Source organism: Saccopteryx bilineata, chromosome 2, assembly GCF_036850765.1.
Source record: "Saccopteryx bilineata isolate mSacBil1 chromosome 2, mSacBil1_pri_phased_curated, whole genome shotgun sequence".
Lineage (NCBI taxonomy): Eukaryota > Metazoa > Chordata > Mammalia > Chiroptera > Emballonuridae > Saccopteryx > Saccopteryx bilineata.
Genome location: NC_089491.1, coordinates 18729609 through 18756109, shown reverse-complemented (window position 1 = coordinate 18756109; position 26501 = coordinate 18729609). Strand labels below are relative to the sequence as shown.

The window sequence follows — 26501 nt, the reverse complement described above, 5'->3', positions numbered from 1 at the left end:
GACTTTGCACAGCTGCTCACCTGCGAGCATGTAGGCAGGGAAACAGTCAGGTGCTGAAGATGCAGCCCTGAGGGGCTCTACGGGCTCGGCCCTGAGCTGGGAGCCTGCTGGGATCGTCAGAGCCCACCCCCCTTGCCAGGCTCAGGCTGTGGGGATCCAGGACCCCCTCCTGAATGCCTGCAGAGGAGGGTGGCATGGGGAGGGACATCGGCTGCTCTTGGGAAACTGAAAAGGCAGTTACCCAAATAGGTAGGACTGTGCAAATGTGCAAATGCACTAAGACCAACAAACAGCAGGAGAGAAACGAAAACTAAGCAGCAACTGTGAAAAGCCAGGGGATGTTTCCCTTCGTTCTCAAAACACCAAGGTAAACAGCATCGCTTCTTTACAGATTCCAGCTTGTGGTAGAAACATGCCACTACCCCCAGTGGTGTTGGTGTTTCTCCCCTCCCGCCCCTCTCCCGCACCCCTTCCTCGCCTCCCTCTCCCGCACCCCTTCCTCTCCTCCCCCCCACACCCCTTCCTCTCCTCCCTCTCCTGCACCCCTTCCTCTCCTCCCCCCTCCACACACCCCTTCCTCTCCTCCCTCTCCCGCACCCCTTCCTCTCCTCCCCCCACACCCCTTCCTCTCCTCCCCCCCACACCCCTTCCTCTCCTCCCCCCCACACCCCTTCCTCTCCTCCCCCCACACCCCTTCCTCTCCTCCCCCCTCCACACATCCCTTCCTCTCCTCCCTCCCCATCCATGCTTTCTCATTTTCTCTTCTTGCTCCCCTTCCTCTGGGCTCCTGTTCTTTCTCTGTTCCTGAGAGCAGCTGGGTACCTAGTGGGCTGCCCCGAGAGAAGCATCACCATCCCACATCCATTCAGGTACTGTGTCCTGACCTAGATCCAAGGGCCTCCAGTCCCCCTACAGGACTGGGAATAAATTTAGAGGTCCAAGAAAACAGGATCAGGTTTCAAACAAAAGGTCCAGTTGTGGAATTCTGGGCCAAACCCCAGCTCTACACAGAGTTAGAGGAAGGGGTCAGGATGGGGGAGGGGGTGTAGCAATGGTGGTGAGGGAGTTAAGAAGCCTTTTCAATGAGAAAAAGCAACAATTATGGATTGAGGCTCCAGTGTGTCTATCTCACGCGCATGTGCGCATACACACACACACACACACACACACACACACACACACACACACACCCGCCTCTATCCTCATGGTTCTAAGCAGAGATGGAGCACTGTGCTATAAAATTCAGTGGGCCATGTGTTTAGACAAGAAACGTTTTTCCTTCTCTTTCTTCTCTCCTTTCTTTCCTTTCCCCCCTTCCTTTCTTCCTTCCTTCCTTCATTTTTCTTTCCTTCCTTTTTTCTTTCTTTCCTTTCCTTCTCCTGCCCCTGTTCCATTTTGCATTCTTTCTTCCTCCACCTCACATTCTTCCCACTTTCTCCATGCCAGCCCATCCAGGGAGAGGCAGCTGTCAGAGGGAACTAACCCTTAGAGGGAACTAACTTTCAGAGGAAAGACATCCTTCCCGAGGTCAGATTAGTCCTTCCAGCAGGAGAGACTCTGCGATTGGGGTATGTGCCCCAGGCTAGGGCCCAGGGTTCCCGGAGCCCATGCACGGACAGAAGGGGCCCACGCATGGAATACCCTCCTCGTTGAATGTATAAAAATTCATACGGAAGATTTGGAGCCCACAATGAAGCTGCTCATGGCCAGAGATCACAGGCCCCCGACTGCTGTCCACATGCTCACCCAGCTTCTCCAGCCCCCCAAGGGACTTCTCTCAGGATGTCTGCAGGGGGGCGCAGGTCTGGGGGACAGACCTGCAAATGGAAGTGCAGTGCCCACCCATAGGCGCCCCTTCAACAGCACCGGCTGTGACCTGACCCTTCCCCACCCCGCTGCCCGGCTCACACCCCGGCAGCGACTGTCAGAGCTCTTGCTCCTCCATACCTGTCCGTCCCTGGGATTGTCAAGCCTGTTTTTTTTTTTTTTTCCATTCCAAAGGGCTCTGAAATGACATACCGCTGTTGTTTATTCCTCCTACAACCGTGATCCCTGCAAGCTGGGGAAACTCTAAGAGATTCTCTGGTTCTGCTCTGTCACTGGAGGCTGGGAAAGCTAAGGTCCGGGCAGGAGAAGTGCGTTACCCGGCGTCCCTCGCCTGTGCAGGCCAGAACCGGCTTTGGAATCCAGTTTTCCGGACTTCCCAGGCAAAGATCTTTTCTTTTTATCAGAGGTGTCCACACTCCTGTCCCACAGGCCGGAGTGGCCAGGACCCTCAGTCCCACCAGACCACCTGGGACTGACTGGGTGACCTGCTGGTGTGGCCGGGCGAGTTCCTTCCTCTGGGCACCTGCACCTCACCCCTCACCTGCTTTCACATTGCTGACAGAGCCCTCCTCTGTCCCACCATGTCCCTGGCTTCCAGAATTCCAGCTCAGAAGAGCCTTCTAGGGACGCTTCCCTCCATCCTCGTCTCATTTCCAGGCAGAAAAACCAGTCCTGTCGTGGTAACTCCTCATCCGTCTCCCTTCCCAAGTGACCCCGCCGCTTCGGTGCCAAGAGCGTTTTCCCTTCTCTCTTCCCAGGCTTGCGCATGCTGTTGCTGTTGTTGTTGTTGTAGTAGTTGTTTTGTTTTTATTTTTTTCCCCTGTCCCCATCGGAACAACTCAGAACGATTTATAAACAACCTGCCTGTTATTGTCTCCACTTCCCCATGGCATAATTGCGGCTCAGTCGCAGGGCACCAGAGTTAAGCCATGAGTCACGGGCATGGAGCCAGGAGGGGAGCCCTCACCCGCCCTTCGACTCCTGCCCTGCTGTGTCCTGGCTCCAGTAGGACCCAGGCATCCTCTGTTATGTGCGATTGGGGGCATTTCAAATGGTCGTGGGGGCAGCAGTTGTGGGCTTAGCTATCAGATCATCTAAGGTTTTACCTCTACATGGAGCTAGAGTCTATAAGTAAATAAGTTAGAATATAGATTTTAAAAAAGAAAATTCATACGTATCTGCACCTGGGGAATGGGAGGAAGGGTCCTCCACCTTTGTCCGGACATGACAATTTTATTAATAATTAACCTGTGTCCCTTCCCCCAGCCCTCTGATCATCTGCCTTCCTCCCTTCTGAGAAGTGGCTTCATTTTGCCATTTTAAATTATTTTTATTGACCATCTATCACTGGTATTAAAGTCTAACCCCTCCCCCCCTTTTTTATGAAGCCAGAGGCATTTTGGTTTTGTTTTCCTTAGTTTTAATTTTCGTTTTTGTGTTTCAGAAATGACAGGGCTGTGTCAGGGAGTTATTTGGGAGGGGCAGTTGGGGGTAATGTTTATAATTTTTGGACAGTGTGTTCACAGAACCCTTTCCAACCAAGTGGAAAGCGGGGGGGGGGGGGGAACAGGGACTTTGGGGACAGACAGGCAGAGCCACACAGATTTTGTCTACACAGAGTCCATTTGGACAAGCAACTTAGCTTCCCTCATTTCAGTCTTCTGTTCTTGATGATGGGCATGGTAACAGGAGAGCAAGGAGCTACCGTGAGGATGCACGCGCTGATGCAGCTCAAACACGGAGGCCAGCCTCTGCCCCACCTCACCTCTCTCTTCTTCCCGTTCTCAAGCCTGCAAACCCGCTGCAGACAGATATGCTGAAAAAGCAGGGGTGCTTCAATTCCTCCCCTCAAAGTGTGTGCTGGAAGACACGGGTCCTCAGACATGTCCCATAAAAACAGTGATCAGAATTTGGAAAATGACGCACACCGTAGCCTCTTCTGGAAACCCACCAGGTGCTTTCAGCTCCTTCAGGGCTCCGAGAGGCCCTGTGGGGCAGGAAACTCCCTGGTCTCCTCAGTGCAGTGCTTCCTACCCCGTCGGCCATGAAGCCTGCGTGCTCCGGTGATGCAGGGGGTGTCCTCCTTCCATCGCAGGAAGAGCCAGAGGAGAGAGACCCCTTTCTCATGGAGCCTCCATTTCTGAAGCACTTTCCGTGCGTTGGTCCTGATCTGCAGACAGACAGAGCTCCATCCTATCCCAGCCCTTTGCACGCGCCCTTCCCTCAGCCTGGGACTCCCTCTGTCTCAGACCTTCCAATGGCAGGGCTTTCATTTCATCGTTTTCTTCGTCCGTGGTTCCCTCGTCATGGAGGCTGCCCTTGACCCTCTGTATGAAGCGTCCTTCCCTGCCCCCCACAACAGTCACACGCTCTAATTTCACTTTGCGTTAAGGCTTTTACGGTGTGCATCACTCAGTTCTCATCCTGACCTAAACAAAGCTTTTTATGACTTCTATCTGGCACATGCCTTTCTTCCTCAAAGACACAGGTGACGGGAACCCGCCCTGTCCCCTCCTTTGCTGTCTCCCCAATGCTTAGAACAGCGTCTGGCATGGAGGAAGGCCCCCAGGCAAGTCCGTTGAATAGATTAATGAGTGGTTGACAGGTCACCCCGTGGACGATCTTGATAGTTACATCATTTCATTACCTTTAGTTCACAGCTGAGGAGATCGAAGCCCAGAGTGTTCTGTAACTTTTCAAGGCCAAGCAGATGATAAACGGCAGAACTGGGCCAGGGGCCCGGGTGTGCCCAGTTGCAAAGCCCAATTTCTATTCTAGAAAACTGACTTTTTTTTTTTTGGTTCATCCTTTTCCTGAGAGGAAGGATTGTGATCTGCACAGAGTGGGGAAGGGCATGGCCCCCAAGCCCAGAGAGGCTTAGATCCTTGGTCCTTCGACAGGGCTTCCCAAGTCCTCTAGGTCATCATCCGACGTGAGGCCGGGAACAGCCAGGGAGTGCGGGGCGAGAACGGCCAGTCTGTAAGGCGCAGGTCAGAAGACCAGTGTGGAAGCCGGTAGCTCAGAGTAAACCTATTTAAATTGGAACCATGTGGCTCTTGCCCCCAGCGCTTACGTGAGGACGTGAGCAGATGCATTGTTTGGTGTCAAAGCCCTTGTGTTGACTCTGCAGTTACAGTCACAGTCTCTTCGAGGTCCCCATGTGGCCCAGACTGTCAGGAGCAGGAAGGAGGGAGAGTCGGAATATCCCCATCAAGTGTCAGGGAATCCCGCCAGCCATGCATTGGCATCTGGAAGGGGGTTGTGCAGAGAGTGCAAAGCCTGCATCAGTGTGGGGTCTGAGACCCACATCAAACGCTTGCCTTTCGCATGTTTTGTACCAAGCGAATGTGAGCAAAAGGATGAGTTTGTTTGTGATATGTCTGGGAGATGTTAGCTTCACCCTGCCCACTTTACTTCGCACCTTCCTTTTTGAGCAGGGGATGGAGGACGATGGTGTATAACCATGCTCCTCCTGTAAAACCTTCAGGAGTGTGTTCTGAAATGGGCAAAAAGGGGGAAAAATGGGGAATTTCTTCTTAAGCTGATTTGACTTCCAGTTGCTCCTTGTCTCCTAGATGAGAACAGGAAAATGAGAACCTGCAGGCTCGGGATACAAACCCAACTAACTGCACACCGTGTGCCTGCCAGGCGTTGGGGTGGACGGTCAGAGAGGTCAGAGTGGAGGAAAATGTCCCGAGAGGCTTTCCATGTCAGGGATCAACTTGCCAACCTCTAGGACATGCTTAGGCATTATCACAAGACACTGTCACCGTTCATTTCTTGCTAGTTAGGAAATGTCTGCTATATGGGAGACATTTTTATCACCAATGGGACGCGTCCCAAGATGGACTGGCACTTTCTCTACCCTCAGGGAAGTTCTAGTCCAAGTGTAGGGAGAGGTTAACCACAAGGGCTTTGGAACCACACATCTGGGTGGGAACTTAAGCAACTTAATCTCACCGGTCCCTGATTTTTCCAGCTATAAAATGAATAACACTTAGCTCATAGGGTTGTAGGGAAGCTGGAGTGAGCTCATGTATATACGCAGTCAGTGAATAGTCATTCATATTACTGCGTGTCGGTGTAGCTATAATATAAGGGGGGAGGTCACCAGGCACAGGGATGCCACGCCATTTCTGTTCCCATTCTTGAGGATCTGCACACATCCTGGCACTGGTGGGCACCAAGGACCCATGCTTTCAGGGCATGAAGCATGACACAACAGCGCCAGGGAAAGGAGGGCTGAATCCCCGTAGGAAAGCTCCCCTGGGGGCCCAGGGAGAGAGTCCCGTACCAGAGACTTGAAGAATAGGTTGAATTTGAGTTGGCAGGAAGACTGGGATGGTAGTTGCAGCAAAAACGCAAGGTATGATCTCCCTGCACAGCTCTCCTAATGATTCATAAGTCACTTTGCAGTTTAGGAAAAGACTTATTAACTCCTCAGTTGAGTCCCACGGCTCTGTGGATTGGCTGAATTTGAGAACACTCAAATATTGAAGCTCAGAGAGGTGAGGTAGCAAAGCACAGGTTTCTTGAGATCATTGACGACTCAATTTATTTAGGGCTCTTCTGTGCCAGGAGTCCTGCTCTGTGCTGTTCCTGAACCATCTGATTTAATTCTCACAATGACCCTCGGAAATTGCTCCACTCGGTGTCTGCCAGAGAAGAAACACAGTGAATGCTTGCTATAATCGTAATGATCCCCAATGCACAGATGGAAAAACTGAGGCCCTGCAAGGTGGGAAGCACAATAACTCAAAGCGTTCAATGATTTGAGACCCGGTTGGCCTGTTTCCGTAACTTGTGCTCTGCATGGTAAACTTGGACCGCTGTCCCCAGAGTCCCCAGAGTCTTCCTCACCAAGGCCACCTCCCCTCGGGCCCCTCTGTCTCCTCCTCCTCCTCTCCGCAGTCTCAGCCTCCTGCCGTTTTGCGGGGAGGCTGCTAGTCTCCGTCTTCCAGGTGGAGTGCCGAGGTCCTGTGGGGAAACTCCCTCTCACCTTCGTGTATTTTTCCCCTCCAGCTGCGTGCACTTTGCGTGTGAGGCCACGGACTGTCCAGAGCTGTCCGTGGAGAATGCCTCCCTCAACTGCTCCAGCAGCGACCGCTACCACGGGGCCCTGTGCACTGTGAGCTGCTGGACAGGCTACGTGCTCCAGATACAGCGGGACGACGAGCTGATCAAGAGCCAGGTGTGTGGGGGCTGGGCTCTCAGCCCTTCTGCCGCCCAGAAGGGCTCCCCAGGTGCTCAACATGTTCTCTGCTGGACCCCAGCATTCAAAAGAGTGCTGCCACATAGTGGATACTCAGTACCTGTGTGGTGATCGAATGAGTCAATGATTGATTTGGAATGTGTAGGGTAATGGTTCCTCACCGAGTAGTGGTCCACACGACAGCTGTCAGGGTCTTTGTGTAGGTTGCAAATCCGGAAGACCGCAGGCTGAGCATTTTGAATGAAACCTTTATCATCAGAACTCTGTTACCATCGAATGGGCTGCTTTAGGAAGAGGTGAGCCCTCTGTCAATGAGATGTTCATTCATTCATTCATCACAAAACATCTGTTCACTGGGAACCAGAGGCTATACTGGAAGCTAGAGGGAAAGTCACTAAGCTATACCTAGATCTTTGTCTCAAGGTGCTTTGTGACTGGTGACTGGGAGCAGCCAGTGAGTCACGACCACACAGTGTTACAAGCACTGTCAAGGGAAGAGTGAGGCGTTGTTAGAAATGCAGGAGCATTCAAGGAAAGCACCTTGGAGAAGTTACATGAAGACCGAGAATAAGGTTAGAGAGGCAAAGGGGAGAGGGAAGAAGTGTATGTTCTGGGCACAGGCAGGAAGGGTATGTGGAAGCCCGCTGGTGAGAAGGGGCATGCCACGGACAGAGTGTCCGTGTTCTGAACTCACCGAGACGCTGAGGCTGGAAGAGCAAGCAGGGTCCACCAGGATAAGGCCCTGTTATCTTGGTCAGGAAGTTTGGGGGTTATCTTTAGGGCCATGGGGAGCTGTTGAAAGAAGTGACATGGTCCTATCATGGTTGATAGTGGTCCCCTGGCTGCCCAAGTGAGTGTGGCTTTGTGTCTGGCAGTAAGACTGGTGGCAGGGAGAGCCCTTAGAAGCCATCAGCAGCGGTCAAGGATGAGGGATAGACACGTTCTGCATGAGGGGAGCGGCAGGGAGTGGATTTGAGACATGGCGGCATGTTGCTGAGAGGTCTGAGGTGGGCGCGGGAGAGGGGGCCACCGTGGCAGTGGAGCCCGAGTTCGAGGACTCAGAGCTCTGACAGGAGGTGCGGCCTTTGCCAGGGCCCCAGCAGGCTTCACCGCCGTGCTGTAAGCACACGAGGCGGGTTTCCTGTTGCTGAGAACACCTAGTTGAGCCAACCTGGAAGCTCTAGATTGCTTGTGTTAGACACCTGCCTGGGTGCATCAGACAGGGCAGGGCTGAACTCCTGTGGAAGCAGTTAGGCGGTTTTGGCAGGGAGGGACCTCTACTCTCTTTGATGTGTGCTTAAGAGGGAAGTGTCCTTCGCTTTTAAAATCCCAGATCAGCAATTGGTATCCCTAATCCCCTGGGATTAGCGGCTTCCTCCCTGAATGGAAGCCCTCAGGGCTGTGGGGCACTTCCCTCCCTTGGCTCGCAGCCTGGCCGCGCCCTTCCACCCATGGGCCCCTGTCGTCTTCCAGGGGGGTCCGGATCCCTGTGGACCCTGGGACTCTTTCCAGCCTCGCTCCTTTTCCACATCAACATCTCCCGACTATTGAGCCGTCACCTTTTAGGGTGGGGAGTGGCTCCTAGAGCAGGCCTTGGGTTCAGTGTCAGTGAGAAAACTGAAATAAGAAAAAGGACTCCCTCGTGGTCTCAAAGCACAGCGGAAAAAATCGAGGGTCACAAGATCCCAGACAGCCACTATCCACCAGACACTACAGTAGGTTCCCTGGACCCTCCTCCAGAGCCAGAGAAAGAAAGGTAGGAAGACGGATAATGTCCTAACGTGTGGCTAGTGTGTGTAAGGAGGCACCGTGCCCCAGAGGTCTTGAGTCTCGAGCGTCTCATCGACACCGTGGGCATCATGACCTGGGGACCTACAGAGAACAGCCAGGAGCCCAGGGGTCAGATCTCCACTGCGCCTCTTTCCAGCTGTGTCCTTGGGGATAATCTCTGAGTGTGTCTGAGCCTCGGTTTCGGCCGCTGTCAAATGGGAACCGAAATGCCTAATTCATACAGTTATTGGGATTGAAAGTGAGCTAAAGCTAGACACCGAGTACTGGTCTCCTGGTGCCCTGACAAGACCCCGAGCTGTCGCCTGGGGGGAGAAGGGTGTATCCCCAGGTTGGGGAGGCAGTCTGCCACCATTCATTGTGTCCACCTCTGCTTTCCAGACAGGGTCCAGCGTCACAGTGACCTGCACCGAGGGCAAGTGGAACAAGCAGGTGGCGTGCGAGCCCGTGGACTGTGGCGTACCGGACCAGCACCACGTCTATGCCGCCTCCTTCTCCTGCCTCGAGGGCACCACCTTTGGCAGCAAGTGCTCCTTCCAGTGCCGTCATCCAGCGCAGCTGAAAGGTGGGGAAGGGCCTTGGGCTGGGCTCGCCCTGCTGCCCGTGCGGGAAGCCCGGCGGTTCCTTCCAGGCTCTCCTCCTGGGTGTCAGACTCCAAGTGTCGGGTGGATTCGGCCTGTGCTGGTTTCTTTCCACCATTCGTCCTAGTGTACACTGCCCAGGAACAATTAGAGTGTGGGTCAGTATGGCAGCGGAATTCCCTCCCAGATCTTGCAAATTTTGCAAGAAGAAATGGGGGGGGGGGGGAGGAAAGTAGGGAAGGAGAAAGGAAGGAAATGAAGATTAAGAGAGTAACATTTGAAACTGATGTGACTCGTCTTCTGGACATGATTAGGGCCCAGGAAGTCCAAGAGGGAAGTAGCATTGTTATTCTCATTGTCACAGAGAAGGAAATTGTCCAAGGCCACCTTATGAACAGCGAGGTTCATCTTGGAGCCCAGGTCCTGTCCTTCTCCAAAGTCAACTGCTGTTCTTTAAGAAAGGCTGGCTGGCGGGCGTGGCTGGGAAGCATCTACTAGCATCTCCTGGCCTAGGCACTAGGAGTATTAGAGTGAATGGGACATCATCTGGCCTACGGAAGAAGAGGCCACATTTTGGAAATGAGTGAGATGCTGGTCAGGGTATCCTAGGATGTCAGGCTTAGAAGGGCTCTTAGAGCTCATCAAGAATAATGGATTATGCCCTGGCCAGTTGGCTCAGCGGTAGAGCGTCGGCCTGGCGTGCGGGGGACCCGGGTTCGATTCCCAGCCAGGGCACATAGGAGAAGCGCCCATTTGCTTCTCCACCTCCCCCACTCCTTCCTCTCTGTTTCTCTCTTCCCCTCCCGCAGCCAAGGTTCCATTGGAGCAAAGATGGCCCCGGGCGCTGGGGATGGCTCTTTGGCCGCTGCCCCTGGCGCTAGAGTGGCTCTGGTCGCGGCAGAGCGATGCCCCGGAGGGGCAGAGCATCGCCCCCTGGTGGGCAGAGCGTCGCCCCTGGTGGGCGTGTCGGGTGGATCCCAGTCGGGCGCATGCGGGAGTCTGTTTGACTGTCTCTCCCTGTTTCCAGCTTCAGAAAAAAATACAAAAATAAATAAATAACGGATTATTAGAAAGATGGTAAAACAAAGGTCCAGTGAGAGAAAAGGAGGAGTTTGTGTAAAATCACAGAGCAAGTTAGTGGCATTATCAGGATAAATGCTCTTGGCTTTCAACTGCATATTATATATTCCCACTATACCCGATTCTGAGAGGTGCCATAACCCTCTGCTTTGCTTGTTTCATCAGAGGAAACATTGCCTGTTTATCAGATATCTAGAAATGATATCTCACTCAAGCACAGATGCCATTGGGGGTCCATCATTCTGTAGAGTGTGCAGAGTAGACTTCTGTGGGGCATGGGGGTTTCGAAGGAGAATTGTAAATCCCCTTAAACTTAGATATGACGTGTATTCATGAGTCTCAGGCCTTTTGACAATCACAGAGGGTCAATATTTCCCCCAGATTTTCAAGGGGATATATAACTTCTAAAGATTAGTGGGCTTTCGTCCCTCCACAATGTGTGGAAAATAACCTGAGAATTCATAGCCTTAGTCTCCCTTACGCCAGGGTCCTTTATCAAATAAACACTGTAAGTACAGACAGAAGCTACAAAAAATGCACGAGGAAAAGAAAAATACTCTCGAGTTTAAAAAAACCCAACACACACAAAACCTTCAGATTCAAAGTCAAGAATGTTGAATGGCATGGCCAGAATGGCAGCGTTACTGACAGCACCTCACCTCAGCGGTGTTGGGTGCACCTGCAGTGGACTGTGGAGTGGGTATCTGAAGCAGCCCTGCCCTCCTCCTTCTCCGCCTACAAAGATGTTCTAAAGGACCTGCTTTCTATTCCAGCTCTTGCTGCCTTTTCTGTCTCAGCTTTGCCTCTCTCACTCAGATTTAAAATTCAGTCTATTCACTCGTCTCCATAAGATACCCGATACCATAAAGCACCTTCTGAAGACAGGGACTGAGCTGGTTGGATGGGTGGAGGCCACATCTTATCTTGCCCAGCAGTGAGCCTTCTTGCCTGCCCTGGGCTCACTTGTTCCTCCTCCTCCCCTCCCCCTTCACACTCCTGCCACACACACCTCCCTCTGTCCAGGAACTCCGGGTCCCCCCTCCTCTCCCAGGCAGAGACCCTTTCAAAGGCTCTCTCAGAAGCAGTTAGCCAGGCTCTGGAGGGTTCAGCTTTGTCCCACGAGTCTCCTCGGGCATTTTCCAATAAACAGGGTCACCTCCTAAGGGGAATTTTCCTGCAACTCCTGAAAGAATGCTCCATCATACCACCCTCATGTTTTGGACATAGCAGAGTCTAGGATGTCACGGGGTCCCGACCACTACTATGCTCTTTGTCCTTCCTCTTCTTCCACTGTGACTTCCACTTCTTACCAGGAAAAACAGAGCAATGGCTTCCCAATCCCACCAGCTCTAGCCTGTGGCCGGCGCAGCCTCTGGAGTGTTTATTTGTCCTCGCTCTCTGCAGTGTTGTTTTCTCAAAGCAATACAGTGGCCAGTGTATAGCCTTTCACATCCTAGGGTTAGAGCTGGATAGCAACTCCCAGACAGCCGTTGTTCTAGGGCCAGAGAGGGTAGTCGACTTGTTCAAGGTCACACATAGATTCATAATCTTTCATGCACTTAACAAATGAATATTGAGGACCTACTATGTGCTTGGCATGAAGCTACGTTCTAGAAATAAAAGAATGGAGAGGACGCATTGCCTGCCCTCGGGATGTGGGCAATGCCTGCAGCACAGGCAGGGCACAAAGCGAGGCAGACCTCACACCCTCTGGGCTTCCCTCCTGTACTTGCTCCAGGTTAATGTTCATCTTAAAGGCGCTTACTCCCAAGGAGATGCGGTCTTCTGTATAATCTTTTAAATAAAATAGTAAGCCTGACCTGTGGAGGTGCAGTGGATAAAGTGTCAACCTGAAACGCTGAGCTCACCAGTTCGAAACCCTGGGCTTGCTCGGTCAAGGCACATATGGGAGTTAATGCTTCCTGCTCCTCCTCCCTTTTCTCTCTCTCTCTGTCTCTCTCTCTCTCCTCTCTAAAATGAATAAAGTCTTAAAAAGAGATAATAAATAAAATAATAAAGTCAGGTACAGCTCTTTTGACAGTATGTAATTATTTTCATAGTCATTCGAGACTGACATGTCCTTAGCAGCATTAGTAGACACACAGGCTGGGCCAATTTTACAGCCTTGGTTTTGAAAGATGAACCAACAAAGGTCAGGGTCACATACTTTCTGAAAGTCAGTCGCTGACATCGGCACTCTTCCCATCCACAAGGATCTCCAGGCTCAGAAATGCATTCCCCAGTGCCCTGCGCCTAGTGCCTCCCTAGGAAACTGAGGCATGGAAGTGACCACAGTCTCAAGGGTCTCTTCCAAAGCCATTTACCCCTGTGGGCTACCAGAGCTCCGCCCCTCTTAGGAACCAGGGTAGAATATTCCTGTCATTGCACCTCTGGAAACCGGCAGGTAAATCCGCCAACACCATCCCTGGTTGAACGCTACTTACAGGGTGACTCACACCTCGGGGCCGCGTGAGGGCGGAGCATACAGCCATGACCAGAGTGAAGGGCCTCCTACGTAGATGGGGCTGCAGGGACAGTAAACGTCCTTCAGGGCACAGTGGTCAGGGCCAAGGCCAGGCGGGCATGGAGGGCATGGCTATCCCCTACTCTCTTCAAAGCGGCCTGCACAGTCGCGGCTGCCGCTGGGCCCGGAGATGCTGATTCTGCAGCTCCCGGATTCTGTTTGATGTGGGGCAGGGGCATGTCCATGGTCCTGAACCACCAGTTCCTGCCTGGGCTGTGAAGTTCATGCCTGTTTACCCTCACCCAGCATTTACATTTCTGCTTTGCATTTTTTTTTCTCGCTCTTGATTAACATTTTGCAGTTCTTACTTATCTTGCCAGAGAGGAACTTCCACTTTCACTGCAGCCGTTCATGATTTGCATAGTAGATACGCTAGATTTCTTAAGAGTCCCCACGCTTTCTCCACGGATATTTTCTCCTTCTTGGGGAATTCAGAGAGGATGTTCCCCCCCCCCAGATCCTTTAGAACCCCTCTTCCCTCAAGCCTTTGCGACATCCGGGCACCCCAAACTGCTGCCCCAGTCACAAAGGCAATGCGAACGCGAGCAGGCCGGTTGTCCTCTCTGATGATCTGGAAGCCTCTGCTTCTGTGGACGCCAAATGAATCATCCTTCCACACCCTCCACTCCTTTTACTTGCTGTAGAAATATCTGTAGTTTGTTTTTGCAGTATCACAGTTTATCAACATGGGGTCCTCCGGGGGAGTTACAGACACTAAGCTGTCTTGTGCTCACCGGATGAATCACTCCCACAGTGATGGGGGGCGGGGGGGAGGGGCTTACATGAAGTCGCACAGCCCCGCCTCTTCCTCCTGGTTCCCGCTCCACCCCCTCCGCGGAGCTTGCCGCCTTTTAGCACACTGAGTCACTCACTTCTGCTGTGGTGATGTACTCTGTTCCTCCCCATCCAGGGACAGTATAAGCGCCAAGAGGTCCGAGTGGGAGGTTGGTTGGTTTGTTTTTTCAGTTTTGTTCGTCCCGGCACATGCAACTGTCGCTGGCATATCGTATGCGCCGTATGGATGTTTGTTGCTGGCTTCTGTGCGACTCACTTGGTCCTCTCGGGTCTACTGAAGTAGGCCAAGGGCTAGGAGGCAGGAGAGAAAGGAGAGAAGGAAGGAAGGCACGGAGGGAGGGAAAGAATCAAATTAAGAAATTCAGCAGCATTTTTTTCTGGACACGGTCCCTGTTGTTGCATTCTGTCTTCTCATCACCACGAAAGGCAGGAGCGGTCGTTCTCTTTCCGCAGGTGGGACGTTGGGATGTGTCTCTCAGCACAGAGGATACGGGCTCTGCCGAGCATGGATAGCAGACTGTCCATTGGAAACAGTAACCGCCTCATAGCTACACAGAATTAGGCTTAAACTCCAGTTTGGCCTTTTCCTCACAAGGAGAACTTGGCCTAGCCACTTCCCTCTCTGAGCCTGTAGTTCCAAATACAAAGTGTCATAAGACGGGAACCGCTGTGAGGATCCAGGAGGTCACACATCAGAGCCCCCCGTGCATAGCAGACTCCAGCTCCGTCCCTATCTCTCCACCCTCCCAACCTTCAACTCGGACCTTCCCATCCCCAAACCCCAGAGCCTCCCTCAGGCTTCCCGCCCTGGCTGTCAACACCATTCCCTGATAACCCAGAAGGGGAGAATTTGGTTGAGAAACCCAAGTTGGAGGTCCATCTCTAATCGTCTTGGGGAGGTTTGGGGGCAGTCTGCATGGATAATATTCGACCTGGCGGGGAGAAGCTGGACTCCCTGCGTTTCACTTTGATTTGCGATGTCCCCGGTCAGGCCAGCTTCCCGGTGTCAATCAGCACGTCTGGGAGAGCTGACATGGGCTGCAGGGTGGGGGGGGGGGGCGTGCTGCTCTCTCAGCTGCTTTGGCAAAAGTGCACGCGCACTGGAGCCTGAAGAGAAAGACCGTCGGATACCACGACACCGGCCCTTCCAGGCTTGAGGGGAGCTAGGATCCCTACAGCGGCGCAGAGCCTGCGGCCGAGCGGCTGCTCCGGCTCACACGGCACGCTGCTATCAGAGCTCTCGGCAGATTCTGCTGGAGCTTACTCTATCAGTTATTAGAAGGCAAGTGCTTTTATCCCTGGACTCAGATGTCCACCTGGCAAAGCAAGTAGGAGCGTGAAGTTCTCTTTCCTAAACAGTCAGGACGTTCGGGAGCAGCAGTTGGGAGCTTGGAATCTCAATTTGCCGTGGATCTGGAGTATGTCACTCCCCAAGCTGCGTCTCCTTCACGGAGGCTCTCTTGATCTCCCTGGGTTCCCAGGGTCGTAAGTTCAAGGGTCTGGAATGACACGCAGAAGACCCTCTGTTTCTTCAGGTCGGCTTCCATCCCGGCAGCCCCTTGAGTTAGCGTGGCTCTCAGAGAGAGACCCTCATCTGCTAACCTTGCCTGTCTGTTGTTTCCAGGCAACAACAGCCTGCTGACCTGCATGGAGGACGGGCTGTGGTCCTTCCCAGAGGCCCTGTGTGAGCTCATGTGCCTGGCTCCGCCCCCGGTGCCCAACGCGGACCTCCAGACCACCCGGTGCCGAGAGAACAAGCACAAGGTGGGCTCTTTCTGCAAGTACAAGTGCAAACCTGGATACCACGTGCCCGGCTCCTCTCGGAAGTCGAAGAAGTAAGTGCGCCTGCAAACAAGCTCACAGGTTCCGGGGAACGGGAGAGGCGCATCTGGTTGTCTGATTAGAAGGAAGGGCTCATTTCTTTGCTGGAAGCAAAACCCATTCAGTGTTATGGGAATCTCAAAGGACTGTGTTAAGAACTGCCTCCTGGCTGTGTGACCTCATGCAAGTGACTTCTCTTCTCTGGGCCTCTATATTTGAACAATAAGATGAAGGTGATAATAGGAGTTATAGTAGGGTATTGAGAAGAATAAATGAGGAAGCACAGGAAAAGTGCTTGCACAGTGCCCGGTCTGTAGTACTTGCTCAGTAAATGGTGGGTGCTAATGTCATCAGTGTCGGCACCAATCGGCACCCTGGAAGCAAGGGAGAAGGCAAGGGTAGCACAGCTTGGCTTTTATTTTAATGCACATGTAAGTACGATGAGCTCTGGAACTCTCGCTTGCCCCTGTTGAAGGAGTTCTATGCATGAAAGCTCCCCCCCCCATCACCCAACAGCTCAGGGGGGGGGGGCCAGGAGTGGGAAGGGAAATGAGAGGCATAGGGGTGTTTCGGTAGAGCATGGGTCTAGCCGTCTGGTCCTTGAGATGTCTCTTCTCTCTTCCTTGAAGAAGGGCCTTCAAGACGCAGTGTACCCAAGATGGCAGCTGGCAGGAGGGAGCTTGCGTCCCTGTGACTTGTGACCCACCTCCACCAAAATTCCATGGGCTCTACCAGTGCACCGATGGCTTCCGGTTCAACAGCGAGTGTAGGATCAAGTGTGCAGACAGCGACACCACCCAGGTAAGGCTTCTTAAACTTGAGATCAGTACGTTGGCCCATCTCCTGTCTGCTTACCGAGTACCGAGCTGTATGTCAAGAACCACGCCTCCAGGAGAGGCTTCTGCAGATGCCAGATTTGTATAATAGCAATAGACCAATGCAGAAGTTAAGACACTAGGTTCTAATGGTCTTTCTTCGTCATCTTCGTGAGCCTTGTTTTCTCCCCTATAATCCCATATTTTATTTGTTCAGAGATTCTTAGCTTTGATGAAGGAAATCATATATGGAATATCAGTATATAAATTCAATCAAAGCTAAGTTACTCTGATAGGAGTGACCAAGGTTGTTATGTCAACCTTCTGCCACCATCACCACTGTATTGGTCCCTGAAGTAGTTAAAGTCACAAGACTACCACTATCTGAAGACCTCACTTGGCTCCTGAAGCATCAAGAAAAAGGAAATCATATGTAGACTAGAGGTACAGTTCTGAGAAAATTATGGAAATGGGAGAAGAGAAGGAGATGGCAGGGATTGCCTTTTATCTTAATCCACATGTAATGGAGAGAAAGCCCAGTACTCTTGCCTGACTCTGCTAGAGTTCTGTGAATTAATTTTCCTTGATCCTTACACAAAGCACCCCTGCACCACCCAGTAAGACATGTAGGGAATCAAGAATGGGAAGCCAGGCTGGCTCCAAAGAAAAGAAAAATCCATAAGGAACTCCACCTTGACAGACCCAACCCACTAGGGTCAAACCCCAAACCCCGTGTCTCACAGGGGTGCAAGGGTCTTCATCCAGGGGAGGCCAGGGGTCTGCCAGCTGGGCTGAGTGCAGGTTGCACCCTCAGGCAGTCCTCATTCGTCTTTATTGTTGGGTACCCAATGCCAGGCCCTGCCAACCACCATTCTCACTGCCTCCCAGCAGTTACCAAGTCCTACCTGTTCTTCCTCCAAGACATCTGAAGTTCTCACCTTTTATGCCACCACCCTAACTTAGGCCACCAAGATCAGATCTCTTTCCTGGGCCACCATACAGCTTTCTGATCATCTCCCTGCTTCTATGCTCTGGTCTTTCTTCATTGTGGTGTCCACATTTCAGCCAGTGTGGTTTGTTTAGAGTATAAATCTGATCAAGACAGCTCTCTGGTGGCCCTGGCCAGTGGCTCAGTGGTAGGGCATTGGCCTGGCATGTGTATGTCCTGGGTTTGATTCTTGGTCAGGACATATAGGAGAAGCACCCATTTGCTTCTCCATCCCTCACCCTCTGGCTTCTCCTTTCTCTCTCTCTCTTCACCTCTCACAGTCATGTCTCGATTGGTTCAAGCACATTGGCCCTGGGCCCTGAAGATGGCTCCACGGAACCTCTGCCTCAGGTGCTAAAAATAGCTCAGTTGTGAGCATGGCCCCAGACAGGGGTTGCTGAGTGGATCCTGGTCGGATCCTGGTCAGGGTACATGCAAGAGTCTGTCTATCTCCCTTTCTCTCACTTGGAAAAGAAGAAGAAGGAGAAGGAGGAGAAGAAAAACAGATCCCCAGCTTTAAGCCCTTGTGATCCAGCAACTCCCCTTTCCCTTAGGGTAGAATCCCAACTCCTCAGGGTGACAGTTGATACCTTTCCTCCATCACCAGGAACACTGATCTCACCTCTGCAATCTCTCCCTTTCCAGCTGCACCCCTTCCGCCAGGAACCTGTTCTTGATGTTCCTCCACTGTTGGGCTCAGTGACCTTCCTCAGGGTCCCCCCTCACAGCACTGGACACAGCGCACTGAAATTCATTTTATACACCACCCCCTACACCTCCCACTCCAGGATGTGACATCTGTGACCACATATTTAATCATCCCCCGTGTTTTCAGCACTGGGGACAGTGCCAGGCACCTCAGCGGGGCTCAGTAAATGACAGGGCGGGGCAGAGCAGCAGTGACCATCCAGGCCGATCTCCTCATTTTCTAGTTCAGAACTCTAAGAGAGAAGTCACTCGAACCATCCACGATGACACAGCGGGGGTCGCCCGAGCAGAATCAGAACCCAGGTGCCCCTCAACTGTGGACAGACTGATCCAACAGGTGCTACCTGAAAATCCTTGCTAGTGCCAGCTCACGGATATGTGTGTCCCGGAGCCCTACCCCGTCCTTGACTTCCAGGGAAGCAGAAGGAGGTGCTGGAGCAAGCGCAGCCCCGAGATCACCACGGCCTTACGCAGGCCGACCGACTTCCCCCCTCGCTCCCTTACATAAAAGTGTTGCTAACAGTTACCCCGACTACTGAGCCAAATAATATTCTGGCCGTGGTCATGTTATCAAACTGAAACCCAGTCTGCCTGGAGCTTGCCAAGTACCTTTCATGGCCAGTTTGTATCTAAAGGAGAGGAAAATGTAAATTTATCAGACGACTCGCGCAGTCCTGCTTGGCAGCTGGCGGAGAGGCTAGACGCAGAGGAGCAGGGTATTGCTTACCGGCTCGCAGAATGAGGGGGCGCGTGCCAAATGGGCTCCTAATACAATTGACGTTTCTAGTTTGTACTGCGAATGAATTTCCTCTGCCCTCAGACCAGGGGACGGAGAGCCAAGTCTAGTATTCACCTCAGATCCCCTCTCACTGCCTGTAAACACGCAGAGACGCACGGCCCAGAGCGCCTCGAGTCAAACAGCTCGTACGGAGCCGGGAGGCCTTGCCTTCCAAACCAGTTCCAGATCCTGGCAGAGAGGACGGAGGTCGTTGTCGGGGAGTTGCACTCTCTCTCTCTCACCGCCACTAAACGCAAATTAACCAATAAAACCTCCAATTGACGGATTCCTGGGGAGCCAGGACCAGGCTGGATCTCACGTCCGAGTTCGAATCCTGGCTCCACCACCTACTAGCTGGAAAACCTGGGCAAGTTATTTAACATGTGACGCGTCAGTGTCTTTATACCTACCATGGGTGGCGGCGGTGGCGTAATACCTGCTACCCTGAGAGTTTATTCGTACAAAAAAAAAAAAAAAAAGCAGTGTCTGTCCACGAGCACTGCCTGGAATCATGCCATATACAACCCACTCCGCCATCCACGGCTGCCCTGGGGAAGGCACACCCTGCCTTTCCGGTCACTTCTAGTGGGGATAATCCCTGCTGCTCTCTGTGGGCTCCGACAGAACTAAAACACAAAGGCAACGGCTTGAAAGTCAGCCCCAGAAAGTCAGAGGAGGGGGCACCCATCTCGCATGAGAGACCAGGGTGTGGGGTGGGGAGGTCAGTACGACCCATCGGGAAACCCGATCCCTCGCTCAAGGAAACCTGTAGACTACACAGATTCTGCAGACGAGCGCTCTCTGGTAGAACTTGGTGTAGTGGTGAGAATGTTCCCTCTCTGTGCTCTGCAATCCGGCGGCCACTAGCCACATGAGGCGAGGGGGCCCCTGAAATGTGGCTAGAGTGACCGAGCAGTGAAATGCGACATTGTCTGTGATTCTGAACAGCTCAAATTTAAACATAAACAGCCACATTTGTATAGTGGCTGCCCTGTTGGGCCGTTCAGCTCTGGAATGTATAGTATTATCCTTGTAAACCAAGACAAAGAACCTTAATAAGAACAGCTTTCTTATTTTTAAGTGTTTCCTGGATACTAAACTGGTGTTGAAGACTTTCCCTTATTTTGAGAACCTTTGTGTGTGTGTGGGAGGGGGGGAGCTTTGAAAACAAAACCCCAGGTCTGCCCATTTGACAGGTGAGGAAGGGAGGCTCGGAAGGCCAAGCGCTGGCCTACAGTTGCGAGTTAGTAGGTGGAGGTGACTGAGGCACCGCCTTGCTCTTCCCTCTGCCTCTAGGCACATCCAGGGCAGGCCAGTGGCAAAGGCAGGGACTCCTCCCCAGGTGACCGGAGAAGTGCTAATTGTCTCAGCATTAATCCAGCTCAGATGCTGCTGAGCTGTCCGAGGTGATAATTCAGGCTCAGCTCTTGTAAATACTGTGGGGCTCTGTCTGCGATCACAGGAGCAGGCCACCTAGGGATGGGGACAGGGTCTGCGGGGGGTGCGTGCACAGAGGCTAGAGCAGGAGAGGACAAGGCTGAAAGTGCTGTGTGTCCAAAGCCACGCGCTTCAGGTTGGGTTTCGGCAACTCAGCAGGAAGGAGCAAGGGAGGGAGGATGGCAGCGGGCTCCATATGCACTTAGTTTGTGACATGGTCACAGAGGGAGGCTGTAAAAGCCTCCAGCCACTGGTGGCATGTGGCTGGCCCTGCCCTTCTGGGTTCTGCTGTGGACACAGCATAGCTCTCATATACAGTGTCTCTGCAAGCAGGTGCATCCCATTTTCAGGGGGTCAAGTGCTTCCCCAAGCACCCAAGGCTTCCTAGAGGAAGTCAGAAACAGCACAGACCCATGTGATGTTAGCAGTGGGCAGGATGACAGAACCCCCCTGCTGCCACCCACTTACTTTATATATGGTGCCACTGGAGCCCAGAGAAGGGAAGGCGCTTACCCCAAGTCACACAGGAAATTACCAGCAGAGTCAGACCTTCAAGTCTCAGCTCTCCTAACCACGTCATCACGCAAGCCACATTTTTCTGCCCGTTCTGTACCTAACTTGGAGGAAACACATGCATGTGAGGCCATTGACAGGGAACAGAGGCAGCTAATTACTAATTAACAGCAGCTGCAATGTATTGAGCATTTACACCACGACCGTGGCTGGGCTCCGTGCTTTGCAGAGACGACTTCATTTAAATTCCACATTATCTGGCATTACTGCCCCATTGTGTGGAGGAGGGAGCTGTGGTCCACGGAGGGAAAGGTGGACGGGGGAGGACTGAGGTTCCCGTTACCAGGTCAGGCTGCCTCCGAAGCTTAACTATTTAAAGCCCGCACGGCACTTCCTGGTCCTGCCTTGCCCTGATGCAGCCACATTTCTCTAGACCATTATTTTGCTTACTTTTTTTTTTGTTTTCCTGCTGAGTAGATGAAGTCTCATTCTCCATCTCTCATCACCTCCCCTCCTCTGCCTCCATGGTAGTGAAGTCACAGAGGCTTACAGTCAAGAGACCTGATCCTGGCCTCGGCCACTAACAGGACCGGGCACGTTGCCCCCCTATTCTCGCCGCTGTCATTTCTAAAGCGTGGGTGATGATTGGGTTGATCCTGCCTTCTTACCCTTAGAGATGGTGTAGCGGAGTGGTTACAGGGCTTAGTGAACTCTCAGCCCGACGTGTATGTCTGACTGCTTCCCGTACTCTGACTCGCACTGTCCTCATGATGATTCTCGGGTCATGGACGCCATGCCCGTTCAACAGTGGAGGACCCTGAGTCATGGGAAGTGAAGGGACACAGCAGGACGTGGTAGAGACGGAGTTTGAATCTAGGCGCTTTGCCTTATGTTCATGCCCCTAACCATTATACAAGCATCATTTCCAAACCTACTTTTTCACTTCCTAGCTGAGCCTTAGTTTCCCCATCTGTAAAAGGGACATAATTTCTGCTTGACCTCATTGTTAAGATGTGTGGAAAACACACGGCACATCATGGGTATTTGATCCTATGATTACTCTAAGCCTTCAGCTCTCTGTGGACCTGTGGGCCTGAGGAGCATTTGAGAGGGCACAGCTGGCTTTCTTTGCAGACAGGTGCACAGGCACAGAGAGGCAAACTGGTGCCGAGGGACGCTCAGCCCTCCCGTGAGAGATTGCACCTTAGTGACAAAACTGCATTTGTAGCCAGGTACACCAGTGGGCTTTGGCCTTCCCAGATCAGATGAGCAATGTCAGGTCTTCCATGGTCCAACTGGACCCAACATCCAGGATCCGCTCATCCTCACCAGGTGGTTGGGCAAGCCCTGAGTCCACCAAGAGTTAGCTCCAGAAAGTCTACTGAGCAGAGAGCACGGCAGAGGTGTGGCGGTGGGAAGCAAGAGAAGCATGCAGAGGAGGCCCAGAGACCGCAGGCCAGGAGGAAGGACGTGCGTGCAGCAAGGGACGGGGCCCGCGTGCTGTCTGGGCTCCATCGTGGAAGCCCTGGACTGCCGGCCTACGAGCCTGCCTCCTTTGGAAGGCTATGGCATCGCAGCAGAAGGAACCTTTTAAAGCGGATTTAGGCGACAGGACAAAGTGCCCGATGAGCTGGGCAGGAGGGAGAGACACTGGAGACAGCGAGACCAGTGCCCACACGCTCCCACCTTTTACAGCGCACCCTTCCCAGTTTGAAACTCCCTGAGCAGATTCCAGCCTGTTCTATCTAACACACTCCGTGCTGCAAGCGGAGCTCCCCCCGCCAGCCCTGGCCCTGGCTCGCGTAGTGCTGAGGTCTGCAGCCCTTCAGGGGCTGGAGGCCAAACGCATCACAGCCTCAGGCCAAGGCTTCAGGAAATTGGGGTCAATTTCCTACTCCCCTGGGGGCCCAGTGGAATCATGGGGCCTGGAGCCTGGGGCTCTGGGAGGGAGAGTCCGGGTTCTGTGAAGCCACAGGAAGCCTCTAAGACTTATCCTGAGCTCACACAGAACATCTCAGGGTGGACTGAGCAAGTCATCCCGCAGCTGTGAGCTCAGGATGGGCTACCCTTCTCCCATGGACAGAGGCTTCCACTGCCATCGGGCCCTCCACGTGCTGGCCTGGGAGAGGCCCCGGCCAGGGACTCCCTCTCTCTCCTGAATCCTTTCTCCTTGCAGCTGTTTTCCCAGACAGGGGAGCTTCAGCCTGCGTCAGCCCTTTTAGATAGTTTGTTCATTTCCTCCTGCACATACTCATTTCATCCTTTTCCTCACTCACTCTCTTTTCCATTTACTCAGCTACTCACTTATTGCCTCATCCACACATCCATTTATCTTCGTGAATTAAAAAGATTCATTCCGTAACTTTCCATCTATCTCCCCCACCTTTTGCTAAACAAATAGTTCTTGAAAGAATAAAGAGGTCTACCGAGTGATGAGTGAATGAACCGAGGGCCAGGACCCCACTACGCATTGCGGAAGGCCCTGAGGCCCGTACACAGGATGAGGGCACCTTCCTGGGTCTCGAGGAGCTCACCATCTAGAGGGGACAGATGGTAAAGAGGTGATGCACGCCAGACACCTTTAAAGAGTGTGCTCTGCAGAATCGGGGCGCCATTAGGACAGGACGGCTCGTGCCAGATGATGTATATATATATATGGGCAAGAGGCAGAGGACTCGACAGACAGAGGACGGCAAGCACAGAAGCATGGCATGGTGAGCCGGCTCGAGAATGCAGGCAATTTAAGCTGAAGTCCAAGGTTGGTGATGGTGTTGCAGGGAGCGGCAAGCAGGAGAGTAAGACAGAGTTAAGATCGGGGTGGGAGGCGTGCTCTGGGGTCCGCACACAGGAGCTTCAGTGGAAGCTGAAGGGCACGCGAGCCATTCCGCAGTCTGCTGCCACGGTCAGCTCCTCTGGCCTCCATACAGTCTCTCCCTATCCTAAGCTTGAAAGAGACGCAGAAGAGCCAGCCTGTTCTCAGGTAGACGGACCCCCCCCACCCCCACCCCCACCCCCGTGCATAAACCATGCATGGTTCTCCGTTTCCAAGGGGCAAAGTCCACATGTAAGCTGACATTGACGGTCCCACCCCTTATTGGCATTACCAGCTCAGTCTCCACCACCCATTTTCTCCTTGGGGTCACAAGCCCGGTGGGGTTAAGGGGCTCTCTGCTGCTAGCAGAACGTCCCTGTATTTGCACATGCCCATTGGCCTTCTAAAAATGTCCTTCCACCCGTTCTGCCTGTGATTTTACGCTTCCTTGAAAATGCGGTTCCATATATCACCTCTTCTATGAAGCCTTCCCTGCTTTGCCCTCTCACAACCAGAGACTGTTCCTGTGTACACCCAGCCCTGTCACCAAACACAGTCCCCCTGCCATGGCTCGCTGCTGACATAGCTGACTTTTCCCCGGCTCACTGGGACAGATACTGGCTTGCTTTCCATCGGGATCCCCACGGAGCTGGGCACAGAATGGGCATGAAGAAGAGGTCCTTGAATTCAGAGGCAGTTCTGCCATTTCTACAGAGCTGGACTCTGTTGGCAGCTTAGACATTGAAGGGGCGTTCGCAGAAGGGGCCGGGCCCGCAGGCTGCTTGTGCCTACCACACAGCGGAGATTGAGGACCTGAGTGTTGCTTATTTAAGAGTTGAGGGAGGGCACCCTCGTGGTGCCCTTATGACTGGAATGGAACAGAATGATGCCAAAGGAAGGAAGGAAAGAAAAACAAAGGAGGGAAAGAAAGCCCTGCAAGGACCAGCTACTCGGCTGGGCCCCGGTGGCTGAGTTAGCACAGAGCAGAGCCCTGGCGTGGGCTGTTTCTCACTGGCGGAGAGGAAGCGAGCGCGGTGTGTGCCCGCCTCTCGCGATCAGCTGCAGGACCCACGCTCTTCCTCGCTGTACGAGCAGGTGCATTTCGGCTCCTACCTTCTTAGTTAAAAAACAAAACAAAACAGAACAACAAAAAAAGCCAGCAAACTAAATCTCTCTGATTGAAATCTCTGAAAGAGAATGAAATTGGGCCTTTGGGAGCCTGGGAATTAGGCTCTCTGGGAAGCTGTGAGGCAGCTCCTTCCCACACCGAGTCCTCCCTCAGTTTCCCCGGCTGTAAAATGGAGGTATGACCAATAGCTTTGTTTTGGAGCTGTTGGGTTGGTACTAGTGTTAAGAAATTGTTTTTGGAACACTTTCAGAATTCAGGGGAGGTGAGCAGTGGTTTCCTTTATTTCTTTTTTTTTATTAATATTGTTTTTATTTTGAGAAGGCGAGGTTCCAGCTGGGAGGGTGTCTCTTGGTCCTGACCGTGTTTTTTCTGGCGTTCAGGGACGTGGGAGCAACGTCATCCACTGCCGGAAAGATGGCACCTGGGGCGGCTCCTTCCACGTGTGCCAGGAGATGCAGGGCCAGTGCTCCGCCCCACCCCAGCTCCACAGCAACCTCAAACTGCAGTGCCCCGAAGGCTACGGCATAGGTACGGTGGGTGCGCGGGGGTCAGCACGGGGGGTGGGCACGGTCTTCTGGGGACCCAGGCTAGTGCCTCACTGGGCAGGTGGGTCCCTCTCCCGCATGGGGCCCTGCAGGAGGCGCTGGGGAAAATGGAGATGGGTGAGACTGGACTCTGTTCTCCCAGAGAGAGTGAAGGGCACAAATGTTGACGAAGCAATGGTGGGTGAGTATCTGTGGTCCCCCTAGAGTACAAAGAGCCGATTGGTGCCCCGGGGGATACAGAAGGCTCTCGGAGGAAGGGACACTTAGACGCAGAAGGGATTTGAGAGAGTTTGTTGGGCAAGAAATGACATTCCAGACAAAAGGAACCGTGTGGCAGGGGGCAAGAGATAAGAAAGCAATCGTGGTTTGGTATGGCTGCCTGTCTTATTAGTCTTAACATTGGCATAGCACTAATCACTCATGAGCCCTACAATGGCTCAGGCTCTGCACCCAGCACTTGAGAGGCGTCATAGCTTCTTCCCCGTCACTGTCAACCGCCGAGAACGCTGAGACTGCGGGGCGAATAGGACACACTCCAAAGCCCGAGTCCTTTCCATGCTGTCTCCGTTGCCTCCAAAATGAGGATGAATAAATAGTTTCAAAATAGCACATGGATGATAGGCCAGTCTGCGGAGTGCTCACGGCGAGGGGCACCCGGCCTGGGGTCCGATGCCAGGCATTGCCCGGTTGCAAGCAGGAGTCAGGGCAGATGCATCAATCACAGACGCCGGGGCTTCCTGGGGAACTGGGCGTGCGTTGAGCCTGACCCCAGCCGAGGACAGTGAAGCTGACCTTTCGGGCTGCTTCCCTAATTGACCATGATGAAAAGCCCAGGGAATTGAATGTCCTTTCTCCTGGCCGGGGTGATTTATGGGGCCATCACCAGGCACGTCTGGAGCAGAAGGTTCTCTGTGCACACCCTCCCTCCCGGTCACGCCGGGCGGCCCGTTCCGCACCCAGCAAAGTGAGTTACCACTTCGTGTCCAGACACGAGGCCCAGGGTTGGAGGGCGGAAGTGGGCGGGGCCTGGCCACTCCTTTGTGGAGATGGACGCACACAGCCTCGGAGAGCACCCCTAAACTTGGGGTGGAGGTCAGCGTTCTCTCCTACATGGAGTCCGGAGGGCCTGCTCCTGCAAGGGTCAGGAA

The 26501-nt window shown here is 53.1% G+C and overlaps 1 protein-coding gene across 1 annotated transcript in view; it reads left to right on the top strand.

The window, feature by feature from the left end:
• The window catches only part of PAPPA (pappalysin 1), a 242666-nt gene that overhangs the window by 177730 nt on the left and 38435 nt on the right, over positions 1 to 26501 (top strand). The window contains exons 14-18 of the mRNA XM_066256394.1: positions 6850 to 7018; positions 9209 to 9392; positions 15432 to 15642; positions 16258 to 16429; positions 25189 to 25336. Of these exons, the coding sequence (XP_066112491.1) occupies positions 6850 to 7018; positions 9209 to 9392; positions 15432 to 15642; positions 16258 to 16429; positions 25189 to 25336 (884 nt within the window). The remainder of the gene's footprint in view (positions 1 to 6849; positions 7019 to 9208; positions 9393 to 15431; positions 15643 to 16257; positions 16430 to 25188; positions 25337 to 26501) is intronic.